The 20,253-nt window shown below is 38.7% G+C and overlaps 1 protein-coding gene across 3 annotated transcripts in view; it reads right to left on the reverse strand.

Annotated features, from left to right (window-relative positions):
* The window catches only part of ADCY7 (adenylate cyclase 7), a 74,110-nt gene that overhangs the window by 16,162 nt on the left and 37,695 nt on the right, over positions 1-20,253 (reverse strand). For 2 of the 3 annotated variants that reach the window (XM_061469070.1, XM_061469069.1), the window contains exons 2-11: positions 18,386-18,793; positions 16,910-17,110; positions 13,949-14,113; positions 13,022-13,171; positions 10,639-10,787; positions 10,218-10,329; positions 7,384-7,511; positions 7,001-7,159; positions 2,081-2,213; positions 607-792 (exon numbers count right to left, since the gene is read on the reverse strand). In XM_061469070.1, coding sequence (XP_061325054.1) covers positions 607-792; positions 2,081-2,213; positions 7,001-7,159; positions 7,384-7,511; positions 10,218-10,329; positions 10,639-10,787; positions 13,022-13,171; positions 13,949-14,113; positions 16,910-17,110; positions 18,386-18,556 — 1,554 coding nt within the window. In that variant the 5' untranslated portion in view covers positions 18,557-18,793. Of the gene's footprint in view, positions 1-606; positions 793-2,080; positions 2,214-7,000; positions 7,160-7,383; positions 7,512-10,217; positions 10,330-10,638; positions 10,788-13,021; positions 13,172-13,948; positions 14,114-16,909; positions 17,111-18,385; positions 18,794-20,253 lie in introns of those variants that run through there. The other variant, XM_061469071.1, reaches the window with a different exon arrangement.

Consider the following 20,253-nt stretch of genomic DNA (forward strand, 5'->3'; position numbering starts at 1 on the left):
AAACCACTTCCACAAACCTGAATGGACCCATACTTAATTTAACATTTACTACAGCTATCTGTCCACAGAGAGTAGTACAGCCTTGCTGCACCTCCAGGAGCACACCAGAAAGCATGCACGTCTCATTTCTGCTTTCAGGAAGAAAAATTAGTTTTCTTAAAATTAAAAATCTTAAAAATCTTAAGAATTCATTACCTTAGAAATCCTTTACTGACACCAGCCTGTTGCAGGCAGAACCCGTGGGTGCACTGTTAATTTTCTGTACATTTTAAGTAAATGTTGTGCGCATCTGTAGGCTGGGATAAATTATCTTTTTTCCAAAACCACATGTAAGCAGGACCCGTAGATGGAAAAATTGGGGAGTGGGAGGTGGAGGAAGGAAGATAATTTCAAAGTTTTACTTTGAAGGTTTACTATGAGTATAGATTGGATAAGTTTGAATACTGTTAAGTTCTGACAGAAGCAGTTGTTTCAGAGATACTTAGTTCTTGTGTACACATGAGCACAATTTCAGCCACAAAATTCATGTCAGATGTTGAGTTTCACACCATAGACACAAGGAGCATTTTGCAATTGTAAGATGACAGTTACTACTCCAAACCTCACCTTTCTTTGCTTTCCTTGTGAACTTGAAGAGTCACTGCTCACGCTTTCTCTGTGGTTCAAGTGGGCAAAGGGCCTGGCTGCTCCCCAGGACTCTAAATAACGTGTCATCCGAACAGATGCTCGCATCTTCAGCCCATCATTAACTCTTGTTTTAGGGAGATGATTATTTGCTATGCATTGTTTAGACTAACAGAAAACACACACATTTAAAAACAAGAAAATTACACAAATTACAAACAAATGAAGGTACATATACTTTAGTAGCTTAATCTAACTATTTAGTAGGACTCTAAACACATACCAGCAACGTGTCAGCCAGCCTCAACCCCTTTACCTCGTTTAATTAATGTGAGCTAAACCAGATTGTGACGTAATTAATTTGCTCCATCTGCCTTTACAAGCCTTCACTTGTAACATTGCAACATTCAAACTTCCTTTTTTATTTACAGTGTGAGATACTGCAGGATCTTATGAATAGATAAAAATTCCTTGCAGTCAGCACCTCATCAGGGGAAAAGATTCCCAGTTCCTGAGCTGGGGTGTATCAAAACAGTGGTTAGGAGAAGATCCCACAAATTACAGACTCAGCATTAGATTATATCCCTGCATCACAGGTAATGAGTTAGACAATATATACAGTGCATACAGCAATACCTTTGTGGGTCTACAAGGAAGCTAAAACTGCAGAATAAGCCATTATGTCAACCACTGGTTATCCTCTAACATTTCACAGGTATCTTCAGGTAAGCAGGGACCATTTTAATAGACTTAGATCCTTATTCTGAGAATATGTGCTGGGTACATGTAGGGAGGGTTGCAGTGTTGAGTACATAAACCATGCAACAAAGATTGTGTTCTTGCTAATTAAAAGCGGCTCTATGCTGTTCCTTCCTGTAAAGATCCTGAAAGAAATAACTTTGTCACTTTCATTCTTTTTCCTTTTGAAATATTTTACTCATCAACCACAAGCGGATTCAAACCTGCAGTACTCCAGGTGTCTGTGGTTACCAGGCTCTAAAGGGACAACCAATAGTTGCTAACTTTATACTCTGAAAAGAAGGTGACTCTCACATCCAAGATAGTGAGGAAGATGATGTCAGAAGCTATTTTACAGGGAATATCTTTCTGAAGGTGGTCACACAGTACAGGTATTCTTTCGTGACTTCATTCCACCCTTTGACCTGTATTTGTGAGAGACACACTTCACATAAATACAGTCAAAAACGCATTTTTACTCTGAGTTGACCACATAAGAGGTTTCATCATAACACTTACTACCTTCAAGCTAAAGACATCTTATAAAACAGTAGCATGTGCTTTCAGATCTGAAGTCCCAAATCCAAGCTACTCAGATGGCCCATACCATGCTTCAATTCTGCTGCTGAATTTAAAAGGTGTATGTACCACAGTCACCTATGTCCTTAAAATGTATGTATATACTTGAATAAATACACATTTAAAAACAACCACATACCCTTGGATCAACCACTAAGTAGGTTTTGATATTCATAGATTCAAGATAAGGATCCCTCAGGTGTCCATTCCCTTCTTCTACTTCATATGCTTTGCCTAGGTGATTCAATGTTGCTTCAGTGATGTGTACACGGCTGAGAAGGGGAGAAAGAACAAGAGACCAAAACACTTACAGAAAGGTCACATTAAGCATTTCATTTACATTTCAATGGCCACTACTACATTTCTCCTTTTCAGCCATCTTGTGCTTTGGCAGCCAACTGCAAAATCCTGCCAGTGCTTGAAACCATATTTGCAATCCTTTACTGCAGTTCTTCACAGGGCATCTTTCATAGAATGCTGAGAAACACTTCCAGAATGAGATAGCATCAGTATAAAATTAAATTGAAATAAGCAGAGATATATAAGAAACAAGAATAAATGTGATCAAAGGAGATCTGATGACTGACAAGACAAACTTGCAGGCAGGTAGTTTCAGATGGGAAGACCTGCAGGGAAAGCTCACAAACAAAGCACAAGGGAGGACTGTCTCATGCTAGAAATGCATGAGGAAGGGAGGAGACATCTGGAGGGAAAAAATGGAAAAGGTTTTTTGTCAGCTAGGAGCATAATTCTGAAAGCCTGTCTTTTCTGAAACAATCAGAGGAGAGCATAGCACAGCAAGAACAGCAGCTTGCTTCTAAGGGGAGCAGCTAGTACTTTTTCGGTACCTGTTCACGCTTTCCCTCTAACATTACTTAGTTCAGTACCCTGAATCACATAGTTCCATACTAAATTATAAGTAACATCTTTCCACAGAATTTCTCAACAAGAGACCTGAGTGTGTTCATTAAACAGTATTTCTTTCCTTATATTCTACTTTGTTATCTTCCCACAGCTTTTCTCACTATTCTTTGGCACGGAGGGGTTAAACACTGCTACCAGTCCTACATCCATCAGCACAGAGCTGGGGAGGAACATTCCCAGAATGGAAGCTGACAGTGTGCAGCACTCCCACCTAACTACAGAAAGCAAGGGGATCACTATTCCATCTGCCTCTGCTTCCTTATGCTGCATGAAAGTTTGCCTGGAGATAGTTCAGCCAAGACCTGGAGACCACTGGCTGTGGCTTCTCACAAGGAAGAAGAAAAATTCCTCAATACTTTTAAAGCCAAAAGATAAGAGTTCTGGAACATACAGGATGCATGTTTTTATTTGTTTACTGCTAATTGCCTAAAAAAAAAAAAAAAGTCGTCTTTGTTACCCTGATTATGTAGTTTTGCAATCAAGGTGAATCTTCACACCTGAAATTTTAAAGCTTGCTCTAAAGCATCATTTTCTCCCACAGAGCCTGGGTGATGCCTTGTAATCCTCATGTACTGCAGCACATTTTCTGTACTTTTCCACCTACCTCAAAAGGAAATAAATTTGTTCACTATCCTCATGTTCCATTTTAATAAGCTTTCTCTCCCTTTTTCCCCAAATCACACAGCACTGTGGGATATTTGAGATCTCACTGCAAACTTCTTCCCATTTAAATTACCATGCCAATGATTTCTCAGCAGTTACTAACACTTACTGGATTCTGGGATCAGAACATAACCAAAATTGCTAAAGCTGCCTCTTAAAGGCAAGCTGTAACATGCACCATTGCACTTCCCATGCTACTGCAGAATACCTACCCTACTGCATGCAATTTCCTACGCTTACAGGCCTGAGAATACCATGTTCTGATCTTTCACCCATATAGATATTAGAATGGGTCAAACGCATTTTTAAGTTTGGTTTTATGCTAGTCCTTTCTGTTTTGCTAGAGTATTACATTTTTAGGAATTCAAATAATAAAATTGGGAAGATGAACAAGAAATGGAAAGAAAATATTTATAAAGTTATGAGTTTTTCTGCACCCTCTCAAAAGTCTTTAAACGCCTTCATTTATAGAAACCCAAAATATACATACTTCCTATTTTAAATAAAAACCTGCAACTGCTCCTAATGACAAAACTTCTGCTTCCAAAGGAGCAGGACTAGCTAATATTGGAATGGGGAACCCCAGACACATCTTTTTTTCCACAGAGCAGGAAACAAATGTAACATTTGCATAATGGAACAGAAACCCTTCCTCCCTGTGAGGCTCAGCCTTCCACAAGTCATAGAATCATAGAATAGTTAGGGTTGGAAAGGACCTTAAGATCATCTAATTCCAACCCCCCTGCCATGGGCAGGGACACCTCACACTAAATCGTATCACCCAAGGCTTCATCCAACCTGGTCTTGAACACTGCCAGGGATGGAGCATTCACAACCTCCCTGGGCAACCTATTCCAATGCCTCACCACCCTAACAGGAAAGAATTTCCTCCTTATATCCAATCGAAACTTCCCCTGTTTAACACATTACCCCTTGCCCTGACACTACAGTCTCTAATGAAGAGTCCCTCCCCAGCATCCCTATAGGCCCCCTTCACATACTGGAAGGCTGCTATGAGGTCTCCACGCAGCCTTCTCTTCTCCAGGCTGAACAGCCCCAACTTTCTCAGCCTGTCTTCCTACGGGAGGTGCTCCAGTCACCTGACCATCCTCGTGGCCCTCTTCTGGACTTGTTCCAACAGTTCCATGTCCTTTTTATGTTGAGGACACCAGAACTGCACACAATACTCCAAGTGAGGTCTCACAAGAGCAGAGTAAAGGGACAGGATCACCTCCTTCAGCCTGCTGGTCATGCTCCTTTTGATGCAGCCCAGGATACGGTTGGCTTTCTGGGCTGCAAGCGCACACTGAAGCCGGCTCATGTTCATTTTCTCATCAACCAACACCCCCAAGTCCTTCTCCTCAGGGCTGCTCTGAATCTCTTCTTTGCCCAACATGGAGCTGTGCCTGGGATTGCTCCCACCCAGGTGTAGGACCTTGCACTTGTCATGGTTAAACTTCATGAGGTTGGCATCAGCCCATTTCACAAGCATGTCAAGGTCCCTCTGGATGGCATTCCTTCCCTCCAGTGTATCAACCGAACCACACAGCTTGGTGCCATCGGCAAACTTGCTGAGGGCGCACTCAATCCCACTGTCCATGTCAGCGACAAAGATGTTGAACAAGACCGGTCCCAACACCGATCCCTGAGGGACACCACTCGTTACTGGTCTCCAGCCGGACATTGAGCCATTGATGACAACTCTTTGTGTGCAGCTATCCAGCCAGTTCTTTATCCACCAAGTGGTCCATCCATCAAATTGATGTCTCTCCAATTTAGAGACAAGGATGTCGTGTGGGACAGTCTTGAACGCTTTACACAAGTCCAGGTAGATGACACCAACTGCTCTACCCTGTCCATCAGTTCTGTAGCCCCATCATAGAAGGCCACCAAATTGGTCAGGCAGGATTTCCTCTTAGTGAAGCCATGCTGGCTGTCACCAAGCACCTTGTTGATCTTCACGTGCCTTAGCATGCCATCCAGTTGATGGTTTCCTTTGGCTAATTTTGAATCACATGATAAGTGGGCTCTAGACATATATAGGTATAGGAAGCATTAAGTGTAATATTTCTGAATCAGCATGCCAACCAGCTTTAATCTTTAACAGATTATCAAACATAAGCATGCAGAATGTAATGGAATAAACAAAGTTTCCAAGATTAGGTAATTTTCCTAAACATGACTAAGAAAATAACATTTGCATGCCATATTCGGTCATGTTGTTTGCTTTACCAACAAAAGAAACTTTACAACTCTGTATTTGTGTTTAATCGTGCTGAGTCAACACACTAAAACATTCGGCGTGGATGGTATTGCAACTCTTAACCAAGAAAGAATTCATTTTCTGTTTTGAGCACTAATGCGAGAAAGTAATTTTGTATTCATATCCCCTTATTGCTTTGCAGAAATTAACTTTTAAGTTACAAGCATATACCTAAAAGCTGACTGAAGCATAGAAACAATAAGAAACCCTTTTATGTGCCTGGTTAGAATCACTTTCTAAAAGAAGCCAATACTTTAATGCTTAAACATACATGCAGATGAATGTCATTCAATTAATAAGTACTAATTTGCACACCCTACCAAAACCCTACAAAATCACAGGCTAATTTGGTAATGAAAAATGGGAAACAATATGAGGGAGGAAAGAAGATGAAGTTTCTTAGCTTAGTTGTAATCCCCTAGTTCAGCTTGGGAAATAGCATACTTTTCTAAATGCTGGTGATTTTTAAAAGCACTTGTATTTGTCCTTTTCAATGAGCTTCTTAAAAACGGCAGCATGAATAGTAGCTTCAAACCAAATCCTCTGCACTGCTGAGCAGCACATGGCAAGTTACATTACTGCTTTGCCTCAAGCTTTTTCACGCAGGACCACTCACTTTATTTCCTGTTCTGCCCATGACAAATGCTACAGAAAGAAATACAACAACCAACAGCCCCAAACTCTCCTGGCTTGGATGCTCCTCACCAGACTGCATTTTGAGTTGTTTGCATTTTGAGTTGTTCACATTTTGGGGGGCCACTGGTGGTGGTGCATATAGGTGCACTCTCTATATAAATTTAATATATTAATATTCAAAATGTTAACAGAAACACTAGTTAAATATGCAGCTTTGCCTTGTCAACCTAAGCAGTATATGTATTCTTTAGGTAAATTTACAAATATATGTTATACCTGTCCACATGAGTTAACTAAATCAACATAATGCGCTGCTGAGGACACACAAGTTTCTCCAATGAAGAGAAGGTCAAGAAACAGTCACTTGCCTAAGAAAAGAATTTTATAGCCCACTGAAAACAGAATCAGAAAATATTAGCATTTTACAGCTCTGGTGAGTACACATTTGTCCTACTGTCATCATCTCATTATGAAGGTCTGTGTCATGGCACAGTTACAATGCCAGACTCATAAACCAGGATTATAAAAACCGTAATGACAGAGTGCATTAGCACTGACAGGGAAGATCCTCACCCAGGTACGCCAGCAGATTCCATCCGGTTTGCTAAGGACACATCGTGTGACCAGACATCGTACTGCCACTTCCGGAGGCCAATCACGCCGCACAGCACATTCCCAGAATGGATGCCAACCCTCATGTTGATATCCACTCCTGTGGCTTCTCTCACCTGCCTATGGAGGGAGGAGAGTATTAGAGAATAAGTTACACCTGTGATTTTTTCCCCACCTCCTGGAGATAACATTTAGTCTCATTGTACACTTAGTGCAAAAGACAAAAGACTTATGACACAATGTGTAACTATTCAACTACAGCTACTTTGAATGTTGACAAAAAATACTTTATTCAGTATCTTCATAGTCTCAATATGTTAAAAAGTCTTCTGTGCTATACTTACTTTATTGCTTCACACATGTCAAGTCCCATTTTAACACAGTTCCTGGCATGAACCGGTAAGGACACAGGTAGGCCTGAGACACAGTAGTAACAGTCTCCCAGGATTTTTATTCTCATGCATTCATTCTCCTGTGAAATTATAGTAAACATATATAACAGGAAAAAACAAGTAGGCTAATGACACCAAAACTAGGACTTGTCTGTATCATTTTGAGAAAGTCAGGCTTCATTCAATCCTTGTTAAAGCAAAGCTTATTTCTCTTTTCCCACATCCAAATGCCTGGATATTGCTCAGTGGAGAGTAAGAGGAATGACCACTTCAAGCACTTCTGAAATACAATCATCTTACTAGTTTCTCACTTTATCCTTGGAACTGTGTGCAACTGAGAAACTATAAATAAAAATAAAACTGTCACAGAATTTAGCATCCAAAGGGTGAAACCTTCCTGTCTATTTTTTAATCTCTGCCTTTATTAACACTTGAACTAGAGGCAGTTTCTTTACCTTTCCCTCAAGTTTGGCATAGCAGCCTCATATGTAACATTGTGCATCATCATAAAACCCATACAGAATTTAGAGAGAAGTGACAGATTAAGCTGCCCAACCTGGTAGCTTTGCAGAAACAAAATGGGACTTTTTGTTTCAAATATGACTGAAGAGGAAGCTGTAGACACTACACTTTGCTATCTCTAATATGAAAAACATGCATTACTATCTGGCAGCAGAAAACTCTTTCCTAACTGTGCAACAGAGGATACTGCTGCCTATGACTGGCTGGAGGGAGGAAAGGGGAAGAGCAAAGAGCTTCTCATGCTGTCCTTTGCACTTTTGAAGAATTTTAACTACAAAGGTTGCAAGCAAGCCAGGGCTAATTCTGCAAGGTTATATAGTGTTTGACTGATGAGATGATTTCATTTGAGCCAGCTCACACTTTCAGTTGCCCAACCCTCCCTGCTGTGGAACCAGCCCAACAATTCTTCAATCAACTCAAAAATCAGCTCAAATCACTGACAATTCACCAAACTAAGCCATTCTCCCTCATCAGTCAAAGCCTTAAGAGAATGTCCGTCATTCTGCACCATCTTACACCCTCCAGGAGGTTCTGAGCATTGCAGCAAGCAACAAGCTTACATGATCAGCAAGGGAACCCAGCCCTAGATTAGAACTGTTAGACTTCAGCATCCAGCTCGGTGTCCAGGTGAGCCATCAACTTTTACTAGGTAAACCAGAGCCCACAGCATTTTTACAGTATGGAAAAGATGACTGAGAACACTCCCCAGCAGAACAAAAATAGCTCAAAAAGCAGGAATCTCTTCTTACATTCAACCACAGGGTTGCAAAAGACCTTGACTCACTAAATCCAGACATTTTTTAAACTGTGCAACTTGCAGACAGGAGAAAATGAAACGTATCACTCAAAATCTAGGATCTTTTATGTCTGAAAAACAGTTGCAAAAAAATTACCAAATATGTGTAACCTCTACTTCTACTCTGACATAAAAAGCTCGTGGCAAATAAGATGACATGGCCTATTCTGTGTGTTCTGAATAGCTGCTTCACAACTATACAATATTTAGTATGACTCTCTAATTACTCAGTACTTTTGTTACAGCAACTGTTTACAGTAGTTTTAACAACAACCAAATTCATATACATACGTTTAGCAATGTCACTTAGTCAAAACTGTTAACTCGGTTTTTAGCTAGGTTTTAATCAGTGATCTATTTAAGAATTTATTCAATGACATCCACAAAGGTTTAATTAAAGCTATTTCACTCCTCTGCTACATTAATGATTTTGGAATTTTTCCACTTTTTCTGAAGAATTTCTAGAATTTCACAACCCCAAGATTTTTTGAGTCCATTACTTTTCTGATTTACACTGAGTATATATAAATACAGTAAATTATGAAATCAAAGCAACATCTTTAAACCATGGGAAGTTTTGATAGCTAGTAACTCATGAGTCTTGACTTATGTTTTACCAGTGTTAGATTTCCAGAAGCATAAATTGGGTTGGTTTGGGTTTGGTTTTTTTTTTTGTCACACAAGATGCAACAAAACACAGCGTTTATTTTCCGAAAGCAGTATTTGCCGCATAATACTAACAAATCAATGGCTACAATGGAACATATGCCTAGGATTAGGATCAGATTTAGGGAATAACAGAAACCATCACATAGAGTCAAATCATGCAAACAAGTATATGATACAGTCCCTGTAATGTGAGAACTCAAAACCAAAGTTTTCAATTACTGCTGCAAAGAAGTTAAACAGCACTTGGAAGTGGAAGAACTACTGCTATTCTAAAGGGTCAGTAGTAGGGGTATCTCTTCATAGGGGCCATTTTAATCGACTTCCCATTCTTACATTTTCCTGTAAGCACCCATTACTAATTATTACTCCTGAGTAAAGAACATCTTGGTCTGATGCAGTATAACTGAATTTATGAATGTAAATGTGTGCCTGAGAGTTCTTCATTTATACAGCCAACAATCCATCTAACTGAATACAGCAAAGCTCCTCAATAGAGCTTGTGTACAGTACCTCTTCCAGCCCTGTTACAATTATTTCTTGCCATCAGACAATTCCGTGAACAATACAGATGAACCTCCAGACTCAAGAATTAGAATTAGAGTAACAGATTGCTAAATCTCCTAATTCTGATAAAAATTTGCTGTAATGTAACTTTGCTAGTTAGCTGTAAAGCTAAAGCAGCCTTTCCTTCCTGACTTCAGAAGCACCAACACCAATTGCCTTCTGTCTTGTGGAAAAGACAATTTCTTTTTCCAGTGGTGGCCTTTATCCCTGCTGCACAACAAACTGCAACACCTACCTTTGCAATCTGATCAAACTTTCCAAAAAGTTCATTCAGCATCACTACTAGTTCCTTAGGAGAGCAGTCACTGGCAAGGCGAGTAAATCCTACAATGTCTGCATAAAGAATGCTATACAGGAACAAAAGAGAAAATCAACATAATAGAAATATGAAGATATGTCTATTCCGCAGTCAGCTTAAATATTACAGCGCATTTAATAGAAAGTGTCTCTCTCCTTGGAAAACAACTCCAGAAAAAAGCTTCAAGTATCTCAGCTGATTAGAAGATGGCACATCAGTTCATGACATGCTACCTTCCCACAACAGAAAAAATGCATATTCAGCCCAAAAGTCTACTTCTAAATTTTAATTTGACTGGACCATATGCATTGTTAAGAATCAGCAGCTTAATACAATTACTTCTAGACTTTGTACTTACCTAACATTTTGGTGCCTTTTCACATATAGACTATGGAAGTTATTGTCATGCATTTGCCTATTATCGTTAGTTTCCTTTAGCCGCTCTATGATTGCTAGCTTCATTTCCATAGAGATATGAGCCGGCAGTATGGATAAAAGCAAATTTTCCTAAAATGAGAAGAGGAAAAAGAATAAAAAAAATCAATGATGCAAAATTCTCAAAACAGTAAATTTGAAACTGCAGGATTTCAGTGACTGCAAGAAGGAATAGAAAAAGAGAGATGCCTTTATTCAAATAGCCTTTGAGTAATGTATGTCAGGGTTCCCAGAAAAGACTTTCACATTTCTATTCTCAAAAAATTACAGATTTTACAGTTAAGTAAGGTTGTTGCCTTTTTTTTTTCTTTTGTTCCTTGTAACCTAGCTATGACATATCTCTGTAACTATGACACACACAAAAATTCAGTATTCAGTACTACAATTTCAGGACAAACGAACACTTATTTTGCCCACCAATCTCAGTGTTATGTTAGCATTGTCAGATAAAGCTTCTCATAAAAGCTTATAATTTGTAATGAAAACTATGCAGTATTAAAAACCTGGTGAATTCTCAAATGCTGGAAAAGCAGCAACAGATATCAAAGTGTCGACAACATGCTATAGTTTAAAGGAACTGATGCCACTGAAAGTCTTCTGAACTAAGTGACAATACGAAGTCTTCAAAACTCACATTGTTTGACTGTCCAGTGCACTGTTTTACACTGGCTTTGGCTTAAAAGTATTTTCTTCAAAAGACAACCCTGCTAAGCTGCTGGGCAGAAGAGAAAGACAAAAACAGAGTACTTTTAAGCCAGGAAGGACTCTACCTCAGAGACAGCCACCAGAGAAAAGGAAGTGTCACATGGAGCAGCTACAAGCAGGAACCTTTTCAGAGGACATAGCCAGCAAGGTCAACACATTGTGTAACTGAGTAAAATGCTGTCCTCTTGGACCAAATCTTTTCCTTTTTCTGTCCCCTTTTCCTGAATACCCAATGCAGCAGCATTCAGAGGGCAGTAAGCTGCCAGTGTTACTTAACCAGCGCCTGCCACCAAAATGAAATGCCTTAGGATAGCAGTGGGAGCTCTTGAGCATCAATTACTGCCCCAGACTACATATACACAACAATTTAGTTTGATACTGCCCCCAGAAATAGAAACCTCCTTCTCTTCCTCTAGCATTTTAATACTAGGAAAGTCAACCTTGGGGAGCAATTTAAACTGACAGCACAGCCCAGTGACTGCAACAGGGACATTTGAGGCTGACACACAGTTTTCAAGGAAGGGATGTTGAACGCTTAGAGCATTTCTCACATCACCTTCACAGAGAAAAATTGGGTGGCAATAAGGAGACTCAGACCTGTCTGACAAATCACAACACAGATGAAAGCAAGCTATCTATGGACTTCAACCATATCTACACCTCAAACAAGCAACCATAAAAACCATGCAAGTTACCACATCACCCAAAGAATGAGAGCGCAGTGCCTGCATAAGCTGATCAGATGCTTTCCTGGCTGCTGTGTGGGGAAATTCTGCCAGGACTTTCATGCAGATTTGTCCTCTCATCTCACAAGATTAGCATCAGAGGACAGATCACATTAGCACTGTGGCATTTTCTTCTTTTCAATTTGATCCTGTCAGTCACTTTTGAGCCCCTTCCTTTTACCTAATAACTTGTGGGCAGAGAACTCAGTACACACCAGCCTTCTAGGGCTGCTGTTCTTAACCCTATTTATACCAGAATAAAAGAGGAAAGGCACCCTAGTTTCAGCTCTGATTCTTCTTTACAATCCTTCCTTGGTAAGAAATTTATGTTCCTTGCTTATTGTTTAAATACCACTGGAGTTTACGGAAATAAACAATTTCATACTCAAATGTGGTAATGTATTGCACGGTTTCTTTTTCTGCCTTAGGCTCCAATTTTCTTCTAGTAAAAGAAAAACAGTTTGTGAGACAAGAAAATACAAGAACAAATAAAACAAAAAAATGTGACCAAGGGAACCATGAAACTAACTGTTGAAATTACAAGTATTTTTCAGGGCAGTAAGGGCATGCTCTTTTAAGTTACCTTGGGCCAGTCCTAGTAACATCTTACACTTGGAAAAAAGTACCTAAAATAACTGGAAATTACATTCCTGTTACAAATACAGTGATTTTCATATAGACAAGCCACAGAGAACAGCTTCCTCCCTTTAACTTCCTTCTTTTGTTACAAATGGCACAACTTTTGTTTTTGACACTAGGTGGGTATCTCAAAGATTGGACCAACCCTTCCAACATGCATTAGTCACCAACTTTATAAAATTATACAGACTTCAGAAATTAAAACAAACAATTCATAATATGAATTAGTTCACTCACTTGTTGCCTCTTTTCAATCTTCAATTTCATTCGGACCTGAATGCACTTTAAGGTGTATCTATACAAATCCCACGAAGCAACCTGCATTTGGCGTTTGTGAAATGCACCCATCAAGTTACCACAAAAGAAAATGATAGCATTGGCAAACAGCTGCACAGAAGAAAAATATTTATCTATTGCAGAGCAGTCATTGATACTTCAGTAACATATATGCTAGTCCCTGAAAAACTATCTACCCAAAGCCGCATGCAATTTACCCCGTCACACACAAAATCACAGTGTTGCAATTAGCCAAGATGCACCAGGGGATATCAGCTAATTTGCACAGTCACAGACATTCCTGTCCAAACGTACAGTAGTATAATGAAACAGAAAATTCTGCTATATCAGTTAGCATTTATTTGCAGGAACAAATGTTTGATACAGGCAGAAACGTGCAAACACACTTGCATCAGAAGAGATGGGGTGCTCCTTTCAACACACTATACTAATAAGTGTTGGTGAAACTTATGAAAAAAAAAAACACAGAGTGGCACTTCCAGGTCCTACTAACCCCCCAGGGCAGCAAAAGCCCTTTTGATCCACCCAGTAGGCAGTGCCAGGTGAAATTAGACAAACCCATCTGAAACAGCACAGACTGGGAAGAAGACTGTGACAAAGTCTGACATATTTTGAGTTACCTAATAAAGAAATTAAAATAATAATTATTCTTCTTCCACTTAGGTCAGAAAAACAAAATTCATTCGAGATTAAAATAACTGCAATTTTCTGAAAAGCTTGAAAACCACACTGGGCCCAACCTCCAAATGCATGTAGGTGAAAGATCCATGTGAAAGCTTGGAACTTATTTAAACAGGATAGTTATGCCAATATCAAATAGTGATAAGACCACAGCTTTTAATTACTTAACAAGGAGTATTTCCTTACCTGAAATAGAATGGATTCCTTATTTTCTTGAGAAGTCATGCTTACCATAATGCTTAGAACAATAATATGGGAGAGAGCAGAAAGAATGCTAATTATGACAGCACCTCGCATCCCAAAGGGTAGCATGGTATAAACTGTGAAGATTATGAATAGAAAGAATGGCACCTTTGGAAAGAAAGATAGAAAGGAATTTAAAAAAAGGAAAATAATCACACATACATGATATGAGGTGCCTGTCAAAAAATCACTACAGAATAAGGACAAAAGTAGCAGGATTCTTGCTCATTAAATTAAACAATTAATGAACAATTAAATGTTGACATTTCCAAAAGCACAATTAAAACCATAAGGACAGTGGCAGTCCTAAAAGCCTGGAGGGAACTGCTATAGAGGAAAAATTGCTTGGAGGGACATAACAGGAATAGTGTGTTGCAAGGATAGCAATACTGAATAGAATCAGATTTCTTACCTTCTCCAAGTTATTATTCTAATGTTAATACCACCCAATCACACATATATATTTATTCTGTATTTGATAAAAATAAAAAAAAATCCAACCAACACTTACTGTTGCTGACACAATAATCATTATTGCCACTAACTACATATTTGGCTGCACAGATTTTACAAAATGCACAATGGTCCACTAAACTGCTAGGGAACAGATGGAAGGTCTATAAAAATTAAATCCATACTTAGAGCTTTGCTATAGTGTTTAGCTCATATATATGGAAATTAACAACCCTTCAACACTTCTTCAGCGAGGCCTGGACAGGCTGGAGAGTTGGATGGAGAGGAACTTGATGGAATTCAACAAGGGCAAGTGTAGAGTCTTGCATCTGGGGAAGAACAACCCCATGTACCAGTACAGGTTGGGGGCTGACCTGCTGGACAGTAGTGAAGGGGAAAGGGAACTGGGGGTCTTGGTGGATAGGAGGATGACCATGAGCCAGCAATGGGCCCTTGTGGCCAAGAAGGCCAATGGCATCCTAGGGTGCATTAGAAAGGGTGTGGTTAGCAGGTCAAGAGAGGTTCTCCTCCCCCTCTACTCTGCCTTGATGAGGCCGCATCTGGAATATTGTGTCGAGTTCTGGGCCCCTCAGTTCAAGAAGGACAGGGAATTGCTTGAAAAGAGTCCAGCACAGAGCTACAAAGATGATTAAGGGAACGGAACATCTCTCTTATGAGGAGAGGCTGAGGGAGCTGGGACTCTTTAGCTTGGAGAAGAGGAGACTGAGGGGTGACCTCATCAATGTTTACAAATATGTAAAGGGTGAGTGTCAGGACGATGGAGCTAGGTTTTTTTCAGTGATGTCCAGTGATAGAACAAGGGACAATGGGTGTAAACTGGAGCACAGGAGGTTCCATGTGAACATCAGGGAAAATTTCTTTACTGTGAGAGTGACAGATCACTGGAACAGGTTGTCCAGGGGGGTTGTGGAGTCTCCTACGTTGGAGATATTCAAGGCCCGCCTGGACAAGTTCCTGTGTGATGCACTCTAGGTTACCCTGCTCTTGCAGGGGGGTTGGACTAGATGATCTTTGGAGGTCCCTTCCAACCCTTAGAATTCTGTGATTCTGTAATTAGAAAATATTGCTGTGTTCCTGGCTCAGCTCCATCTCATCACTGCAACTCAACTTGTGTCATTCCAGACATGAGCTTCTTTAAAGGAAGTTTCAAGGCGCAGTCTGCATTAAAAGTTTTGCCAGAATTGATATCTTTACTGGGACAACAATAAACAGACAAACAAGAATATAAGTTTTCATTCAACCAAAGTTATCTTTTCATTTTCATTCCAACCCAAATCATTCCATGACTCTATGATGTTTACCAATTTAGGTGGACTGAAAAATACCTTTTCTGCCACATGTACAAGCCCTATTACACAATGTTCTAAACACTGTGTAACAGTTTTATAAGCATGGACAAGTAAAGGTCATATCTGCTTTTAAGTAATAGCTTTAATTAGTGATAAATTCGTAACTTAAAAGTCTTAAGTGCACCTGCTTAGTTCTACTTTCTAATCTAACATCTCTTTATATTTTAGGCTTTAAATCAATATTAATGAATTATTACCACATGACAACACAAGACAGTGGCTTGCAGCACTGAAAGCAGCAAAACCAAATCTTGCTTCGTTATATGCTTGTTAAGAACACTGAATTTTGTTTTTTTCCTAAACTAATAGGTTCTTCCTTAAGTTAAAAAACACTGAACAGCAACTGTAAATACACAGTGCTGGCTCTAGGCCATAATACAAATCAGATTTTGACTGTTTAACTGATAAGCTAAATCATTCGTTATTTGAAATAAAGAGGGGAATAGTCAGCAAAACAAGATAAAAAGTAATTTTTATTTCAATTAAAACCTCTTCTGTTTACATTATGTGATCTTAGGAGGAGTTTCCTACAGATCATGGTATTTTTGGCATCATGATATCGCCAGTCTTCTGATCAGAGATACTGAGCAATGGACTTTAGCCACACCCAGCTATGCCAGGATGTGTCACTAATTCTTATTGTTCACTTGAAAACAGGCTCCCTAGGGCACACCCAGCTTTAGACTCCTTTATACATTTCTTGAACACCATTTCGACCCTATAAATTAACAAAGCAAGTATTATTCATGAAAAATTCTCTCAAAGATGAATTCAGGGTAATTAAGATTCAGCAAGAGACAAATAAAAATACAATTTAATTATAACTTCATGATGCAATTCCTACACAAATTTATACAATGATCCAATTTTCTCAGCTGAACTGTATTTCATTATAATAAAGAATACAAGCTAAAATTTACTAAAATAAACTAATAAAACCAATTTAGGAACATGAATCTAAATCTCACAAAAAAATTACTATGCAATTATAATATTCAGCAAAAATAAAGCCCACAAAACACATTCATAAATACTGGCTAGAAGTTTCAGGTAAGTACCTGAATAAACAAGATATACACACCTGTTCCCACAGTTGGTAATCATTTTCTCCTTCAAAAAGTGATACATATCCTACGATTAAGAAGCAAACCCAAATCATAACTCCAAATAGCATCAGCCACCTCCGAAACAGGGATTCAATACATAAAAGTAAGTACATGACTGCAAATATGACAAGAGCAGCACATACTGCAATAATGAAGGCAAGATGATTATGTGCTTCCTGCAAAAGGAAAACAAAGTGTTACAGTTGGTCTAAATGTCCCCTTAAAAAAAAACAGAAAAAAAAACAAAAAAAAAAAAAACAAACCATAAAATGCTATACTATACTGTCCTGGAAACTGCTTTAGATAGCTTTAAAATATGCTAACTTGAGTTCCTAAGTAGTCTAACTTTGGCAGCATTAGCACTTCCTCATTTTCACACACACAGAGATAATATAATAAATACTATTATAGATACCCAGTCTACCCCAGTTCCACCATTATTATTTCCAAAATTAGCAGGTTTGTCTTTTAAGCTAAGGTCTAACTACACTATATTGTACAATGCAGGTGTACCCAAATTAAAGCATTTGAAGAGTTCAAGCTTTACTAAAAAGTTGTTCAACAGCTCTTTCCTGAAGTTTTACAGGAGATGACTTCTTACATGTAAGTAGTATTGATACTTCTTTCTTTTTTTAAGATAATAAAAGCCAAAAGGGATACACATGCAATCGGTAAGATTAGATTCATTGCTAGAGAGACATAAAGGCACTTTATCATGAAGCACAGTATTTGGAGAGCTGTTTTAGAAGCCAGTGAAGGATTAGAACAGCTCCCTTATTACCTTTTACATTATCTTTAAATCAACTCCCCTTTTCAACAGCTGCCAACTGGACTGACTTGGACACTAAATTTCTTTACAGAAAGTTTATACTATACAACAACAAATTCTTTAAGCTGCATCTTTCCTATGCCTACAGGATCCCTGTTCTTTACTAACTATTGATTCAATGGGTCACCCATTGTATTGGGAGATTCCTGTTGTGTTTGAATTAATATCTACAAATGCTTAAATAAAAACAAAACAAAAAAAATCACCTCAAGAAGTCATAACCAATGAATCACTATATTATTTCACATTTCTTAGCTGACTCTAAAAAACAAAATATGAGAAATTAAGTACATTTTAACTTACGTTCTTGTTCCTTCTTTGGTCCCTTTATTACTAATTTACTATCATAGCTACCATTTAGCATAAATTATGATTTTTTCATAACATACAGGAAGACAAGAACAATACTTATAGTAACTGCATGTGCCTGTAAACACTCTCCTCTCTTCCCTGTCCCTTCAAAACATACACAACATTACATACATAATTATTTGATTTCTTTCAACACTGCAACTTTGATAACCATGCAGCTCAAAAAATTATTTAGATAAGTGTTTCATGTGCTGTTACAGCAACTTATCATCTTTGTAAATATCAAACGCAAAGAAAAAGATATACTCACCTCAGTGGTAAAAAAGACTATAATTAGAGTAGTCCAGAAGATGATTGCAATGAAGAGCAGCAGTAGGAGGAGTGGGTGCTGCTGGCTCGTATAGCGATACTTCTCACAGAGTGGGTCTGACATCCTACAGTCATCAGTTTCATTGAAGAAGTATTTACCTTTAGCTGGCATTTTTTCCTAGGTTAGGTGCTATTGCTCTCAGTTCCCAGTGCACAGAATAAGTCACAGCTAAAGCCAGTGCTTCAAAGAGAAGGTCTGCCTTTTCACTGCTGGCTCTGTAGATTTCAGGCACACTGAGTAACTCACGTTCTCTGGCTTTACTTCTCATGAGCATTAACTTCAGATTTCCAAAGCAACAAGAAGCAGTGGAGTTAGCCTCCCCACAACCACAGGCAAATTATCACCAACCTGTATTTGTGAAGAAAAGAGGTTCTGGTGTGTGATTTTTTTATTATTTTGCAAATCTATAACTCCTTTCGATAAGCTTGAATCTCACTTCCCAGGATTAACTCTGCTGAGACACAGTATCATCAACTGAATGTATTCAGTCACGTGCACAGAGTGTTGCCCAAGGCAAAAAAAAAAAAAAAAAAAAAAAAAAGGTAAAGCACATTCCTTAAACTTCCTATTCAAATGCTCTAACCAGTGAGCAGCCAGTCTCTTGCTCACAGGGTGGAAGCCCAGCAGCCCTGTCAGTGGGCAACAGTGCCTGGCAGACAGAGGGACAAGGCTCAGCTAGTGCTCACCAGTGCTTGCCCTGCACACACCAACTATGCCCTGCTCTAACAGTTGAAACATTTTCATATCAAAACCGTACTAGCTCTGTTCTGCTGCCTTTTGAGCAAATGACTGAGTTTCCATGAGCATGTTGTGTAACTAACTCTTCTGAAGTGATTGTGCATGCCTCCATGTGTGTGTATATATGGAAGTTTAATCACATTATACATTGTATTCTTCTTCAGAACATACAGCTTAAAAATTAAGAAATAGTCTTTTTTTATTCCTTTCACACTTTAATTAAAAGGCATAGAAAAAGAGAAAAGAATACAGCCGTCCACACCAAAAATCACTAAACTCTTTTTTAAACGAAAAAAGATAGTTAACATCTAGTTCCGTATATTTCACTCAACTCTAATTGTGTTTCCAAGGCAATAAGTGTGTTCTGTTAACAACGAACATTAAGGAATGAACCGTATTGTTAATTACTAACGACCACTGTCTTTCAAATAGATTCACGAATACAGTTCACTCAATGCCAAGACATGTAAACCAAAAAGAAAGCAGGGGGATGGGATGGAGGGAAGCATGAAAAACAGGATTTCAGAAGAAGTTTTAATAAAACTTGATAGCAGCACAACAGCTTTTTTGCCACTTCACTACCATCACCATGGTGCCCAAGGTTATTGCTTTGGGGAAAAAGAACCCGCGAAAAGACTTGCAGAAAAGGCAAATCCTTACTCTCAAAAGGCAAAGCATTTAACCAGACACACGTGTTGTGTCTGCATTCACACTACAACCAGAAGTGGTGTAAAGGAAAAAGTTTCAGAAGACATACTGAGTGATTTAGCCTATGTAAATAGAGCCAAACACCAGCATACTACCTAATTACTAATGGCCAAGCAGACAAAACCAGATATGCCAATGGTGAGACTGGACAAAAATGTTAATTTTGCAACAAAATGAGTAGCTACAACCTAATGCCCAGAGTTTATCACAAACTTGGATTAATCACAAAACCAGAAAAGATTATTTTATTACTTTTATTCAGAATAAGCTCACATATGTATTAAAAACTGAAATAAGACATCTTTCAATACTTCTTTCCTGTGTATAGTTAATGGTACACCTAATATCCCACCTACACTGGT

This window comes from Pezoporus flaviventris, unplaced genomic scaffold (assembly GCF_033815535.1).
Source record: "Pezoporus flaviventris isolate CSIRO_AGI_PZ_B2104156 unplaced genomic scaffold, CSIRO_AGI_Pfla_v1 ptg000054l, whole genome shotgun sequence".
Lineage (NCBI taxonomy): Eukaryota > Metazoa > Chordata > Aves > Psittaciformes > Psittacidae > Pezoporus > Pezoporus flaviventris.